The following is a 15,933-nucleotide window of genomic DNA, read 5'->3' as shown; positions in this document are numbered from 1 at the left end:
CTGAGGGGTTGTTAGGACTCTGGAAAGCTGCTGAGGTTTGAGGAGGGCAGGGACAAGCTGTGCTGGAGAACTGCTTTAATTCCCAGGTGCCTGCTTTCCTGCAGCACAAAGAGGAGAGAAAGAGAGGACCAGGGACCAGGCTTAACTGGAAGCAGTTTGGGTGCCAGTCTCTAGTCACTGGCTGAAGTTCAGTCTCTTTGGAGAAAAAAAAAAAAGGATTGTGAAGTAGAGCCCCATGCTTTGTGCAAATTAATTAGGGTTCTTAAAATGTTGCTCACAGTACGAGGTATCAGAAACAGCTTTCTACCTGGACTAGGTGATGTCTGAGTAGGAAATCAAAGCACACAACTAGACATGGACGTCCACGGTGGAGCTCTCAGTTCAAGTACGTCTGTACACGTGTGTGGTCTGAGCAACAGGAAACAATGAGTTTCCAGACAGTCCGTGTTCCCTAAGCTTTGGCAGTTCACTTCCTGGAATGAAACTTATTACCTGGTTTCGATCTGGGATAGCTAGACCACAGAACAGACAAAAATCCCCGAGTCTTAGAATTCACTTCTAGGTGGGGGCAGGGGTATCTAAAACATGAGCAGCATGAACCGCCATATGGCTTGTTACGCGGAGATGTAGGGAATACAAAGGAAATATAGGAGGCAGGGCTAGGTAGGGAATGTGGGGCTTGAACAGGGATACTCAGGGCACGGGAGATCTCTCTGCAGAGGAGCCACGGGTGTGTGGAAACAGTGTTCTTGGCAGAGGGACCTGCAGATATAAAAGGGGACAATGGCTATGGGGGACAATAGCTGGGATGGAGCAGGGGGTGGGGAGAGACAAAAGCAGGGGAAGAGGACTGCAGGGGAGTCCCTGAGGCCACCCAGTGACATGACCTAAGTTTTCAAAGTACGTCTCTGACTGTTGAGTTGGGGTGGGCTTGACAAGGTGCAGAAGGAGAAGGATCCTGAGTTGTGTCCATGATCTTGGCAGACTGGGCCCTGATTTGTGTCTATAAAGGGGAGCAGTCAAGCGGGGGTAGTTGGAGAGGGAAGTGGAGGCTCAGTGACACAACAGGCAGAGAATTAAAAACCTGGCTTCCCCTGAGATGTGACTTTCTTGGACGGAACTGCATTCCCTTTCCCCCCACCTCTGGGCAATACCACATGGGGGGAAGTGTATGTGGTGGGACAGAGCCAAGAAAATGCTCCCAGACTTCCCTCTCTAAGGCCCACACCTGGGATGCATGGGATGGGCTTTGAATCCTGGCCTGAAGTCACTGTTTTGGAGATACTGCTGATAAGAACTGGGGAAATGTCCACACAGCAACTAAGTTAAGGGGCCTGACTGAGAGGAAGCTGCATTATCCATTCCTGGGAGTAGAGGGGCCTACAGAGCAGGGACAGACAGAATGAGAGCAACTCAGGACATCAGCCCCAAGGGAGGTGGGCTAGACCCTGCCACGTCAGAGGGATATATAGAGAGGGTGTTTGAAGAAAAATGGCAGGAAACTCCCTGAATTTAATGCAATACATAAATATCAACACCCAGGAAGCTCAACACACACCAAGACACATTATAATCAAACTGTTGAAAGCCAAGACAAAGAAAACCTTGAAAACAGTGAGAAAAGTGACTTGTCACATAAGAGAGATCCTCACTAAGGCTGTCTGCAGGTTTCTCATCAGGAATCTTGTTTGGAGGTTAGAAGACAATGGGTTGACATAACCAAAGTGCTAAAATTAAAAAAAAAACACCTGTTCAAATTGAGAGAGAAATGAAGACATTCCCAGGTAAATAGAAGCTGAGTGCATTGGTCAAGACCTGCCCTGCAAGAAATGTGAAAGGGAGTCCTGCAGTGGAAATGATGGACACAAGAAAGGGACTCACAGATGTATAAAGAAATAAAGATTTCAATAAAAGTAAATACATGGGCAATTATAAAAGCTAGCATTATTGTAACAACAAAAGCTAGAAAACATTGCTGAAATAAATTAAAGAAGGCATAAATAAATAGAAACACAGGCCTTAGTCATGAATTGGAAGACTTAATATTGTTACAATATCAATATCACCCAAAGGGACCTAGAGATTCAATGTAATCCCTATCAAAATCTCAATGATGTTTTTGCAGAATAAAAAAAAAAAATCTTAAAATGCATATGGAATCTCAAGGGCCCTGAATAACCAATCTTGGAAAAGAAGAACAAAGAGGAGGACTCATACTTCCTGAACTCAAGACTGGTTACAAAGCTACCTTAATCAAAACAATGTGATTCTGGCATCAAGACAGACAAATAGATCAATGGAATAGAATAGAGAGTCTAAAAATAAACCCACACATAAATGGTCAAATGATTTTCAACAAGGGCTACAAGATCATTCAGTGGGGGGAAAGTTAGTTTTTGAAGAAATGGTGTTGGGAAAACTGGATATCCCTGTGCAAAAGAATTGAAGTGGATCCTTAACTCACATCATTTACAAAAATTAACTTAAAACGAATGAAGGACCTTTAAGACCTATAACTATAAAACTCTTAAAAGAAAACACAGGACATGGGGCGCCTGGGTGGTTCAGTGGGTTAAGCCACTGCCTTCGGCTCAGGTCATGATCCCAGGTCCTGGGTTCGAGCCCCACATCGGGCTTTCTGCTCAGCAGGGAGCCTGCTTCCTCCTCTCTCTCTGCCTGCCTCTCTGCCTACCTGTGATTTCTCTCTGTCAAATAAATAAATAAAATCTTAAAAAAAAAAAAACACAGGACAAGAGCTTCTTGACACTGGGTTTGGCAATGGTTTCTTGGGTAGGGCAAGAAAGACCCAGTCAACAAAAGAAAAAAAATAGATAAATTGGGCTTTCTGAAAATTAAAAACTTCTGTGCATCAAAGGTAAAAGGGCAACCCACAGAATGGGAGAAAATATTTTTAAATCATATATCATAAGGGGTGAATATGCAGACTATGTAAAGAATCCCTAAAACTCAACAACAAAAAACCAAATAAGCAGATTAAAAAATGGGCAAAGGACTATAATAGACATTCCAAAGAAGATACACAGATGGCCAATACTCACATGAAAGGATGATCAATATTACTAATCACTGGGGCAATGAAAACCAGAACTACAATAAAGCACCACCTCATACCCATTAGTATGGCTACTATAAAAACACCCAGGAAATAACAAGTGTTGGAGAGAATGTGGAGAAATTGGAACGCTGGGCACGGTTGGCGAAAACAGCAAATGGTGCAGTCACTGTGGAAAACAGTATGAAAGTTCCTCAAAAAATTAAAAATAGAACTACCCTATGACCCAGCAATTCCACATTTGGGTATGTACTCAAAAGAACTGAAAGCGGGATCTCAAAGAGATGTTTGTGCACTCATATTCATAACAGTGTTATTCACAATAGTTAAAATGTGGAAGCAACCCAAGTGTACATTGATGGATAAAAGGAGAGCAAAATGTGGTCTATCCAGATAACAGAATATTATTCAGTCTTAAAAGAAAGAAATTTGGACACCTGCTACAAAATGGATGAACCTCGAGGACTTTATGTTAAATGAAACAAGCCAGTTACAAAAGGATGAGTACTGTATAATTCCCTTTATATGAGGTACTTTGAGTAATCAGAATCATGAGGCAGAAAGTAGAATGATGGGTGCCAGGAGCTGTGGACAAGGGGACTGGGGAGTTAGTATTTAATGAGGCTAGAGTTTCAGCTTGGAAATATGTAAAGAGTTCTAGAGATGAATGGGGTAATGGTTATACAATATGAATGCACTTAATACCACTGAACTGTAGACTTAAAAGTGGTTAAGATAGTAAATTTTATGTTAGGTGTATTTTACCACAATAAAAATAATTAGGAAAACAGTAAAGAGAAGGAGAAATATATACTATGCTAATACCAATCAAAAGAAACCTGCAATGGCTGTTATCAGTTGTAGACAAAGCACACTTCAGAAGAAGGAACATTATCGGGGTAAAAAGGGACATTACATAACGATACAGGGGGTCATTTCTCCAAGGAGATGACATCTTTAGTGTGTATGGACCTAACTATAGGGCATCAAATTACATGAAGCAAACACTGATAGAACTTGAGGAAGAAAGAGATAAGCCCACTAGTCAGCTGACTTCCATGCTCTTCTTTCAGTAACTGGTAGATCCGGCAGGCAGGAAATCAGTACGACTTCTGCATCCAACAACAGCAGAATATATGTTCTTTCAAGGTCACATGGAGCACTCACCAAAATAGACCATATTCTGGGCCATAAAACATATCTTTGTATTATCATACTACAGTAGAATTAAACTAGAGATCTGAAATTAAACAGAAAGTAGTTGGAAAATTCCAAAATATATGAAACAGAACTCTTCTAAATAATACATGGGTCAAAGAAGAAGTCTCCAAGGAAATTTATAAAGAGTTTGAAGTACATGAAAACAAAAATACAGCTTGTTGAGGTTTGTGGGATGCTGTGAAAGTGGTGCTTAGAGGCATGCTGACAACATCGAGTGAACATAGTAGAGCAAAAGCAAGATCCAAAATCAATAGACTAATTTCAGGAAACTAGAAAAGGAAAATCAATTTAAGCCTAAAGCAAGCAGAAGGAAAAAAAATAAACACTGAGAACAACACTAAGCCCCAAAAGGTAACAACTTAGATAAGATGAAGTTTTCAATGCCTTCAAAGACACAAGACACAAAGATCACCCATATAAGGTGAAATAGAATAATCTGAACAGAACTGTATGTATTAAAGATATTGGAATAATAATTAATAATCCTCCAAGAAGAAAGCACCCTTCCTTGATGAACTCATTGGTGAATTCTACTTAACATAGGTAGAAGAAATTATGCCAAATTCACTACAATCTCTTTCAAAAAAATAGAAGCAGAGGGAACTCTTCTTAACCCATTCTATGAGGCCAGCATTACCTAATACCAAAACCAGATAAAGACATCACAAGAAAGAAAAACTACAGACCAAAATCTCTTATGAACATTTGCAAAAATTCTTTTTTTAAAAAAAGATTTTATTTATTTATTTGACAGAGAGAGAGATCACAAATAGGCAGAGAGGCAGGCAGAGAGAGGGGAAGGGGAGAAGCAGGCTCCCCACTGAGCAGAGAGTCCGATGCGGGGCTCCATCCCAAGACCCTGGGATCATGACCCAAGCCAAAGGCAGAGGCTTTAACCCACTGAGCCACCCAGGCGCCCCTGGTTTTGGTAATATTTTATTAAGAATTTTTGTATCAGGGCACCTGGGTGGCTCAGTGGGTTAAGCCTCTGCCTTCAGCTTGGGTCATGATCTCAGGGTCCTGGGATCAAGCCTCGCATTGGGCTCTCTGCTCAGCGGGGAGCCTGCTTCCCCCTGTCTCTCTCTCTGTCTGCCTCTCTGCCTACTTGTGATCTCTGTCTGTCAAATAAATAAATAAAATCTTTAAAAAATATATTACCAAAACCAATCCAATAAAGTATAAAAATAAGTATAATCCATGAGTAAGTATGACTTATTCCAGGTCTACATGGCTGGCTCAGCATCTGAAAATCAGTATAATCCACTACATCAATAGGCTAAAGAAGAAAAATAACACGTTCATATCAATTGATGAAGAAAAAGTATTTTATAAAAATCCAACAATCATTCAGAATAAAAACTCTGCCAAATAGAAATAAGCTTCCTTAGCTAGATGAAAATTCTACAAAACCCTTCAGCAAGCATCAAACTTAATGGTGAGAAACTAGATGTTTCCCTCCTAATATTGGAAATATGTCAAGGATGTCCCCTCTCACCAGTCCTATCTACATTGTACTGGAATTCTGAGCAAGTACAATAACATAAGAAGAAATACTATGTAGATAGATTGGGAAGGAAGGAATAAAACTGTCTTTGCTTGCAGATGACATGATTGTTTATGTGAAAATACCAAGGAATCAATTTAAAAAACCTTCCTGGAACTAATAAATAATTGCCTTAAGGTCATGGGATACAAGGGTAACATACAAAAGTCAGTCACTTTTCTTTATATCAGCAATACATAATTGGAACTTGAAATTAAGAACGCAAAACCACTTATATTAGCATAAAAATAAAATGCTTAGGTACAAATTAACAAATGCAGTCCCAGTTAAAATACCAGCAATCTAGGGGCACCTGGGTGGCTCAATGGGTTGGGCCTCTGCCTTTGGCTCAGGTCGTGATCTCAGGGTCCTGGGATTGAGCCCCACATCGGGCTCTCTGCTCAGTAGGGAGCCTGCTTCCCCCACCCCCTACCTGCCTCTCTGCGTACTTGTGAGCTCTCTCTCACTGTGTCAAATAAATAAAATCTTAAAAAAAAAAAATACCAGCAATCTATTCCGTGCGTATGGCAAACTGATTTTAAAGTTTATAAGGAAAGGCACCTCCCCCGACCCATGGAATAACCAGCATAATACTGCAGAAAAAAAGTTGGAGAATTGATATTTCTGATTTCAAGACTACAAAGCTATAATGATCAAGACACTATGGTATTAGTGAAAAAATAGATGCGTAGATCAATAAAGCAGAATCAAGAACCCAGAAACAGACTCGCACAACCGCAGTATGATGAAGGAATAAGGCAATTTGGTGGAGAAAGGATAGTTTTGCAAACTTGATATCCATATGCAAACAAGTATATCTAAATCCAGACCCTACAGCTTTCATAAGTACTAACTCATAGACCCAACTATAAAACTCCTAGAAGATGACATGGAAGAAAATTTGGATGACCTTGAGTTTGGTGATGAGGTTTTTAAAAGAAGTTGTTATTTGATTCCAGTTAGTGAAACCCAGTGCTGTGCTAGTTTCAGGTGCACAATACAGTGACCCAGCACTTCTGAACGACACCGGAAGCTTGTCAGCACAAGCGTCCTCCTTAGTCCCCTTCACCTGTTTCACCGCCCCGACCCCGGCAACAGTCAGTGCGTTCTCTATTGTTAAGAGTCTGTTTCTTGGTTTTCCCCCTTTGCTTTTTTGTTTTGCTTCTTAAATTCCACATACAAGTGAAATCCTATGGTGTTTGTCTTTCTCTGACTGACTTTGTTTAGGATTATACTCTCTAGCTCCACACATGTTGCCGCAAGTGGCAAGATTTCATTCTTTTTAAAGGCTGAATCATATTCTATTATATCTGTCTCACATCTACTTTATCCACTCGTCCATCTTTTGATGGTCATGGTAATGAGTTTGAAGATGCAACTACACTTTGTGAAGGAAAAGTTAGTAAAGTGGACTTCATTAAAATTTAAAACTTTTGTTTTCCCAAATGCACTGTTAAGAGAATGAGGAAACACGTTATATCCTTGGAGAAAATATTTACAAAACACACATCCAGTAAAGGGCTTGTATCCAAAAATTACAAAAACTGTAAACAATAAGGAAACAGAAAACGAATTAAACGAATTTAAAAATGGGTAAAGATCTGAACAGACACCTCACCAAGGAATAAGATATAGATGGGAGATAAGTATCTGAAAAAATGTGCAATAATATGCATCATTAGGGAATTGTAAATTAAAACAAAAATCAGATACAACTAGAATGACTAAAATCCAAGTAACTGACAGTACCAAAAACTGACGTGGTTGAGGTTGTGGAACCATCGGAATTCTCATTCATTATCGATGAAATGCAAAATGACACAGTTGCTTTTTGGCAGTTTCTCAGAAAGTTAGATACACTTACACCATATCATCCAGCAGCTGCACATCTTGCAGATGACATGATATATATATCTGGCATATACTTGCCTGAACTGAAACTTACACACAAACCTGCACACAAATGTTTATAGCAATTTTATTCATAATTGCCCCAAACTGGAAGCAATCAAGATGTCCTTTCACAGGTGAATGTGATACATCCGGATAATGGAATATTATTCAGCTCTAAAAAGAAATGAGCTATCAAGCCATAAAAAGACATGGAGGAGTTGTAAATGCATCTTACTAAGGGAAAGAAGTCGATCTGAAACAGCTACACACTGCATGGTTCTCACTCTATGACATTCCGGAAAAGGCAAACCGGTGGAGGCAGCAGAAGGATCAGTGGCTCCCAGCGGCAGCTCCGTGGTGGTGGGGAGGGAGAGACGAGCGGGTGGGGCACAGGGGAGTTTTAGGGCAGTGAAATTATTCTGCAGGGTACTGTAACAGTGTAGACCTGTCATGATGCATTTGTTAGGTCTGTAGACGTTTACTGCACGAATAACAGACCCTACGGTGCCGCAAGGAGACTGTCCTTTAGCAGGATGGGAGATTCCACGAAAGAATGCAGACTCTGACTAGAGAACAAAACTGTACACTTGGAACCACCTCGCTGAAGGAGGTGGGGGAAAGGGGCTGACTGAAGCATTTTTGGAAATGAGCAGAGTCTTTAAGACTAACGAGAAAAGGGGTTGCCCGTAAACACTCCTCTGCTTGATAAAACTCTCTTCAATGGGGGATGGGGTTCTGTTCTTGCTGTGCCCACACTAGGACTGAACAAACAGTAACGTGGATGAGTGGTGGAGGAGGAGAGCCAGGGTCTCACTGTCAGAGTGGAGACCTGCATCCTAGCAAGTGGGGAAGCCAGAATGATCCATGTGGTGACAGATCATGTTGGAAACACTAGCAAGAAGGCAAGTCTAACTTCTGTGGATTTGTGCTTACGTGTAGAACTATTTGCAGATGTGTCCACGCACAGGCTCGTATGTACACCCAGTAGCCAAGAACACACCCAGTGCCCAGATCTCTGCTTCTAAGATCACTCCCCAATTAGAGCAGCAGGCTCCTTGGGGAACTGCTGATTCCAGGGCTAGACAGGAAATACACAAGTGAGTCTGGAGTGTCTGGTTGTGAAAGTATGGGGTGTTCAACACCCCCCACCCTGGAAACTAGCAAATTCACCCATCCACCAACGAAACACACAGAAAACACCCCAGAGTGATGGGGTTGACGGGTTTTGTTAGGTGGCCTGAGAATGGCTACGGTCAGAACACACTGAACAACAAAATCAATCAAGTTGACCAGGGTTATAACCTAAACACCCATGACTCCAGAGGGATGTAAACAAATGATAATATAAACTATTAGAAGTGTGAAAGGAGACACATTTCTGGTGGAGAACCCTGTTCCTGCAGCATGGGGCTCACAGTGACTTCCCCCTAAAGAGAACAGTGCACCTGGGGTCCTTTCTAGAAACCAGTCTCATGTGTCAGGCCAGCCTCACAGCACTTCTCTGCTCCCTACTTGGCCCCGAGCCCTGCCTGACCAACCCCCAGCTGTGCCAGCACTTCTTCCAAGGCCTCAGGCCATGTTCTTACCTCTGCTCAGGGTACCCTCTTGTCCTCCCCTAAGGGTCTTCCCACTGCCCCTGCTGCACAGCCATGGCCTGTGGGAGGTATCACTCTCGGGCTTTTATTTTCTTTCCCAGTCAGTGGGGCTGGCCTATGGTCAGAAGATACCCTCAGGGGATCCCAGATCCCCGGCTCAGGCTGCTTCTTCCATAGCTGGTGGGTCAGGTAGAGGAACCCAAATAGGCTTTGTAGATGCTGACACAAGCAGAGGAACCTCTCATCATTTTAAGCAAGTTTATGGCAGGTGACCAGGACGCATACAGCATTTGCAGACGGAACAGAAAGTGGGGAGGGCGTGGAGTGACCAGGTCACCCTCCACATCTTCTAAGGCTCAGCCTGGATGCCACATCTTTATAGCTTTCTCAGCTCCAGGCCCAGAGGGACAAGAGCTGCCTTTTTGTCCTCTCCCAGGGCCCACACACTGTCTTCCAGGCCTCCAGTGGGGCGGAAACTGAGGTAGGAGGACACAGAAGGGACCTACCTCCTGTGCCTGCCAGCTCTGTGTCCGCCAGCTCCCAAAACACAAGGCCCTACCTTGCTCCCATCAGGCCCCACACCCTCCTTGCTGGGAGAGAGGTGGGGGGAAGCAGATTCCAGCCCTGGAAGCAGTGGCGATCCTGTGCAGCTAGGGGCCGAACCCCCCAGGGGACTCTGCCGCCTGGTGGCAGAACCTCTGTCCCCATTGTCCATTCATCGTTCACCCCAGCCCCTCCCGAAGAGGGTCTGCTGCAGCTTCTAAGGAGGAGTGGTGTCTGCTGCATTTGCAGGTGCCCACACCCACCTGGGTTGGGGGCGAGTCAGGGTAGGCAGAAGGGATGAGAGAGCCAACGTCTCCTTGGGTCCCAGCTGCACGATGGTCCCCCCAACAGTGTCTCCCGGCAGTGGGCACCCTCAAAACATCACACACAGCCATGGAAAGCCACAGGAAGCCCTGAAGCTGCGGGTCTTGAGCCCCCCAGGCTAAGCATCATATTGTCTCTGTCCAGAGAGACTGGCACAGGGGCGGGGACACACTCGGATGTTCCCAAGGGTGGGCTGGGGTGGGGCGGGGCGGGTACCTGGCCGCGGCGAGTCTCACAGTTGTGCAGGTAGCTCAGGTGGTAGATCTTCAGGTTTAAGGTGCCAAAATTCAGGTACTTCAAGAAAACCTGAAACAGACATCATACCAACAGCAGTTAGAAACCCTGGTTTTTAGCAGGTGCCCAGGTGTGCAAGGCTGGAGAGGCGCCCAGCTGCCTGGAACAGGATACTGATGTCAGCACACATGGGCCCGTACATGTGAAGAGACATACAGACGTGGAAAAGGGACACAGAGATGAGCTCAGCGAGCTAAGCTGAGGAGAGGTGTGCACACAGACACCGGGATAACACACATGTGCCCACCAGGCACAGGACAGACCCGGGGACAGAGGTGGCCCATGCACAGAGGCTTGCACGCTCAGAAGGCCTCCAACACTCACATCTTCGTCTTCACTTGTGAAACATGGGCCATCAAGCTTGTTCACAGCCATAATGACAGCCACAACATCTTTGCCATTCATGATGGGCGTGGCCAGAATGTTCTTTGTCACGTAGTCGGTCAGCTCATCCGCAAAGGGGCTGAAGTGGGGACACTGGGTAGCAAGAGGAGAGGAAAGAGAGGTCGTCAGTCTGGGGACCCCGGGCTTCCCTGTCCCTGATGGGGGCAGGGCTAAGCTCCAGGCCACCACCCAGGCCAGTGCTGAGCTCCAGGTGGCCCTGCCCCAGGCATCAGGAGCCCAGGCAGTGTAAGAGCACATGGCCCGTGGCCTGTCCTTGTGGCTCCAAGTGGGGGGTTAGAGGCCCGAGTGGCTCCCCCCATCGGAGTCACTAACCCCAGCCCTGGATCACAGACTCTGCTGAGTCCTCACAAGGCCTGGGCTGTGGCAGGCCTGGGTCCTCTCACATCGGCTGTCCTCTGGCCAAGCCAGCCTCTTGGGAACCTCTGGAATCACCCATTTGCCTGTCCATAAGCCCCTCTTAGTTCAGGCTTCCCTCTCCTGCCTTCACCTGCCCTGGGGTCAGCCCCCACAGGCCAAAAGTGTGTTGGCTGAATAAAGGGTTAGTGTGAGTCAGGGTGGAGGTTCCTCGGCAGGTTTCCTGGGGCTGTGCTCCAACGAGCGTCTTCTCTGTGAGGCCCATTGCCTACGTGATAAGGCATCTGCCCACTTGTGGTTCTCAGGGAAGGTCCTGCTAGTCTCAGAGTTGCTTCCTGGGCCTCTCCTTGATGGGGGACTGGTTGAGGGGCTCTTAAGTTCCGTCTCTACAGGGAACAGGCCCAGGGGATGCAGTGTTCCCAGGACGAGGCCCCTTCCGGTGACTAGGACTCTGCCCTTCAGGGTGGATGCGACTCTAGCTCCAGCCTCCTACTTCCTGGGCGCTGCTACTTATTTACATGAGGCCAAAGTGACCCTTTGCAGAGCTGTGGGGGATAGCAGAGTTGGACTGCCTCGGTTGGTGGCCTGGACCTCCAGCAAGGACGGGATGGGCCTGTGCCCCTCTCCTCACTGGTCAGCTTGGGTTGAGTGAGAAAGCCCCTGTAAATTCTGCCTACATCTGTGATGATTATTTGTTGTTGAAGGAGCTCTTTTGGGTTTACTCAAGGACGGTCGGTCCTGGATGACTGACTCCATGTGATCTCCCCTGTCTTCTCTGAGGCTCGGCCTCCTTGCAGCTCAAGGACGTTGTGTCCACTGTCCAGCCTCCCTTGCATGGGCAGCTGGGCCAGAGTTCAGGCCAATGGGAGGTCAGAGGAAGCCTGCTGGGGACAAGAGCAGTCAATGCTCTTGTGAAGGGGTGCATGTGTCCGGTGCCCACTTGTTCCTGTTCCTCTCCTGCCTGATTACACCACCTGTAGCCACAGGGCACCTGGCATCAAAGGGAAATCCATACGGGATTCCCGGAGGCGGCATTGGCACCAGGTTCTGTGACACAAAGTGAGCTTGCGTGGGGTCCTGTCTCGCCTCCTCACTCAATGGCTGAGCGCAGGCATGTTTCAGGGCTGTTTCCTTGTGCCCACGTTCCACGTTTGTGCTCTCTGGTCATCTCCCTGGCCCCTGCCACTTTGGGGTTCTGTGTCTTGGCTGTGCAGTCCAGTCTCCTGGCAGGCCCTCAGCTCTGCCCCAGACTTTCCTTCCTGCCCTTCAGCTGCTCCCATCTGGGGTCCTGCATGGCGCCCCCTGCTCCCAGGTGTCCCACGCCCTACTGCACAGCCCTTCTTGCTCCCACTACCCTTGGGCCTTCACCCCATGGCCCATGGCTGGAGCCTCTTGGTGTGTTTGGAGCAGCTCAGCAGCTCTCACACCCTAGATGCACGGTGAAGGGAGCATCGGGAAGGTCCAGAGCAGGTTCTGGCCAGGAGCTGTGCTCTCTGAACAGAGTCACCCAAGGGCTGGGATCCCCTGCATTCCACACCCTTGTCCCCTGTGCCTTTTCAGGCCCCTCCCTGCATTTTCTACTCTGCTGTCTCCGTATCAAGGCTCCCACCTGGCTTCTCTCCTGATTCAGACCCTGCAGTCCCAGAGCCCCACTCAGAGCCCCAACCAACCACCTTGGGGGCAGTGGGCAACACTCCCACTCCCAGAAGCCCTGAACCACAGTGTCAGAGTAGGAACAGCCCCAGGCATTTAAGCCTCTTTCAGAAAACATCTGCGCTCTCGTGCCCCCATTCCAGGGCTTGCAACCCACCCACCACCCCATGGAAAGGCCCTGCTGTCACCTTGGCACCTCCCTCCCCCCAGCTTCAGTAAGTCTAGGGGTCCTGTGACTGCTCTGAAGTGCCCCCAGCCCTGGCCCCACTGCCTAGACCCTCATCATTGTCACCTGTTGTGCCCATACACCTGTTGGCCCATATGTGTTCTGCAGGGTCAGCCTAGTGCTGCTGCCCTCCCCGCTCTTCTGAGCTGGCCTGAGTCCCTGAGCTGCCCCACAGAGGTGTGTCCCCAGTGACAGTCCAGCCTCCTTTGACTCCACAAGAGCTGCCTGATACAACTGGGGTCTGGACACCTCGTGATGGGCTGTTTCTGGGCCCACAGCTCTTTGGAGGGGTGTCAGACACTACCATAGAGCCAGGACCTGGGTCTGGTCCTGCTCAGCAGCTTGGGGACCATGGCTGAGCCGTGTCCCCTCCCCGGCCTATCAGGGCTTTCTGCCTAGCTGCCTTGCCATGAGCCCTCAGGGGTCTTAAGATCTGCGAGGTGGTGGTAGGATGATGAGGCAGCCCCCGGTGTCCTCCTCTGTGCTGCCTGCGAGGAGGCTGTGTCCCCCAGGCACATACTACTCTCCAGAAGCAGCCCCCATGCTCTTCTCATCCAGCGAGGAAGGTGCTGGAGTCTCAGAGCAAGGCGCTCTGCCTCAGTTTCCCCTCTGAAGATAGAATGAGTCCAGGAGCCTGACACGTGCAATACTTAGGTCTTCGTGACCCACTTAGCGGAAACTTGCTTTTTGGTTGATTTGATTCTGTTGTCAGTTCCACTGCATCTGAGATCAACAAGACCCAGCAGAACCCCGAGGCTTGAGGTCAACACTGTGCCCCTTGTCTACTGGGGAGAGATCAGAGTGGGCTGTCCTGATAGAGGTGGAAGGGTCTCGAGAGGTCAAGGCCTCAAGGATGGGAAGGGCACAGGACCTAGAACAGCCCTACCACCTGAACCTGACCTCACACAGCACAGGCTTGGGGGTTAGCCGGAGGATAGACCCCTGGGGGCTGAGGGGTCCGCCCAGACTCTGAGAAGGGAGGGGACAAGATAAAGGGAGAGAAGGGGCTGTGGAAGTCCCTCAGTGCACACCCCCCTACACCTCTCCCGGCTGCTGGATCCCTTCTCTTCCTGCGAGCTTGGGCTACCAATACTCAGATGCATGGGGTGACCTGTTTCTTAAAATGGAGTGAAGATGAAGCTAATCCCAGAGATTACTATATTCAGGTCGCTGGACCCAGGGTTGTTTAGAGCAGATAAATTTAAGAGGATTGCAATCACTTCCTTCCCAGGCCCCAGAGGGCCTGGGGGATGTGCACGTGTCTATTTGTCTCCAGGGACTAGGAGATGGTGACTGTTTTAGGAGAAGCCCATCCTGGGGGCAATCCCTTCTGGATTCCTTCACAGAAAGTGGAAGGGGCTGATCCAGCTCAGGGCTCCTGCCTCCCCCTTTCAGAGGTGGGGAAGGGAGAGGAGGGGAGAAGCCAGTGGCTCCTGTTCTCCCCCAGCAGCCGCTTCCCTCGTCTTCTTTTTGGAGCCCTTCATCCCCATGCTCACCTTGGGGTCTTCTGTCCCTCACACACACATCCAACAGGTACCTCCATCCCCCTAACCCCACCCACCCTGGTGTACACCCCAGGATTCCTGAGCTCCTAGTGAAATATCTCCACACCCTTCCTGCCTCCCCCCAACCCATCAAGACCCTGGCCTCCTGAATCGCAGCTCCATGCACCGCTGTCAATCCTTCCCACCCAGCCTGCACCAGCCCTGGTCTCCCTGCTGCTTCTCCCAAACCCCCAAACTTGCCTGTACCAGGAAGCAGCATGGTCTCATGTGGGGTTGTGCATTTTGGGTTCTGGAGTCCATTGGCCCTTCCTTTCTGGGCCTTTGCTCCAGCCCCTGCTCTGACCCCTTCCTCTCCAATCCTCCATCCTGGGACCTGTGAGTCAAGGGGGCAGCAGGGCCTGTCCTGATAACTCTCCCAGCCAGCTCAAGGCTGGCTCCCTTCCTTTCTGCAAGCTCTGGCCCAGCCCACCCCACTTCCCCCCTGCCCCAGGCTTCCCTCCTGAAAGCAGAGGTTCTGACATGTCTTGCCCGCTGACCCATCCCATGGGACCTGCAGGGACTCCTTGCCGACCCCACCAGTCGTGGCCCAGAACCCACCTCGGTCACGTCCTTGATGTTCACCATCTTCTTGGTCTGAGCCACATGGCCCACGACTCCAATGTCCAGCGGGAAGACGATCTCAGAGTCAGGGGGCACCAGGCAGTCCTCCAGGACACTGTCCGGCTGCACACTGAAGAGGCGCGTGGCCAGCTCAGCCACGCCATTGCGCTGGCGGTACATGAAGAGGCTGCAGCGGTCGGCGTGCAGGATTGTGCAGAGACGCCGCAGGATCTTGAAGACCACACGCTCCATGTTCACGCTCTCCTGCATGTCCTGCACCAGCTCAAACAAGGCTGTGCTCTCCTCCACCTGGCACAGCTCTCGGAAGCTGGTGCAGTCTGCTGCCTGCCCATCCTCGCAGGCACCAGCCACATTCTCAGGGCTCAGCTTCTTCCCAAAGTACTCGTCTGTGAAGCTGGGGTTCTGGTCGAGGAACTGCTGCACCTGCTCCTCACTGAGGCTCATGGTGTCCCACTGCCTGTCCGGGAGACGTGGCTGGTCCCCAGGCGCATGCAGACTCCCAGCAAACACTGTCATCAGCAAAGCCTTTCTTAGTGACGATTACTGAGTCCTGGGAGGACACCAGCTGACTCACCCATGCCTGCCCCCCTTGGCTTAGATCCCGGACTTCCACCACCCGCCCCTGGGAAAATCAGACCCCCTGGAATGGGAGCAGGTGGGTCACAGCTCGGGGGCTTCTTCCT

The 15,933-nt window shown here is 48.6% G+C and overlaps 1 protein-coding gene across 2 annotated transcripts in view; it reads right to left on the bottom strand.

Annotated features, from left to right (window-relative positions):
- The window catches only part of PDE6B (phosphodiesterase 6B), a 33,220-nt gene extending 17,526 nt beyond the window's left edge, over positions 1-15,694 (bottom strand). For both annotated transcript variants that reach the window (XM_047719934.1, XM_047719935.1), the window contains exons 1-3: positions 15,227-15,694; positions 10,811-10,963; positions 10,409-10,498 (exon numbers count right to left, since the gene is read on the bottom strand). In XM_047719934.1, coding sequence (XP_047575890.1) covers positions 10,409-10,498; positions 10,811-10,963; positions 15,227-15,694 — 711 coding nt within the window. The remainder of the gene's footprint in view (positions 1-10,408; positions 10,499-10,810; positions 10,964-15,226) is intronic.
- Between the last annotated feature and the right edge of the window lie 239 nt (positions 15,695-15,933).

The sequence above is a fragment of the Lutra lutra genome, chromosome 2 (genome assembly GCF_902655055.1).
Source record: "Lutra lutra chromosome 2, mLutLut1.2, whole genome shotgun sequence".
In the NCBI taxonomy this organism is placed as follows: domain Eukaryota; kingdom Metazoa; phylum Chordata; class Mammalia; order Carnivora; family Mustelidae; genus Lutra; species Lutra lutra.
Note: the sequence above shows the minus strand (reverse complement) of the source record. Positions and strands in the feature narration are given on the sequence as shown.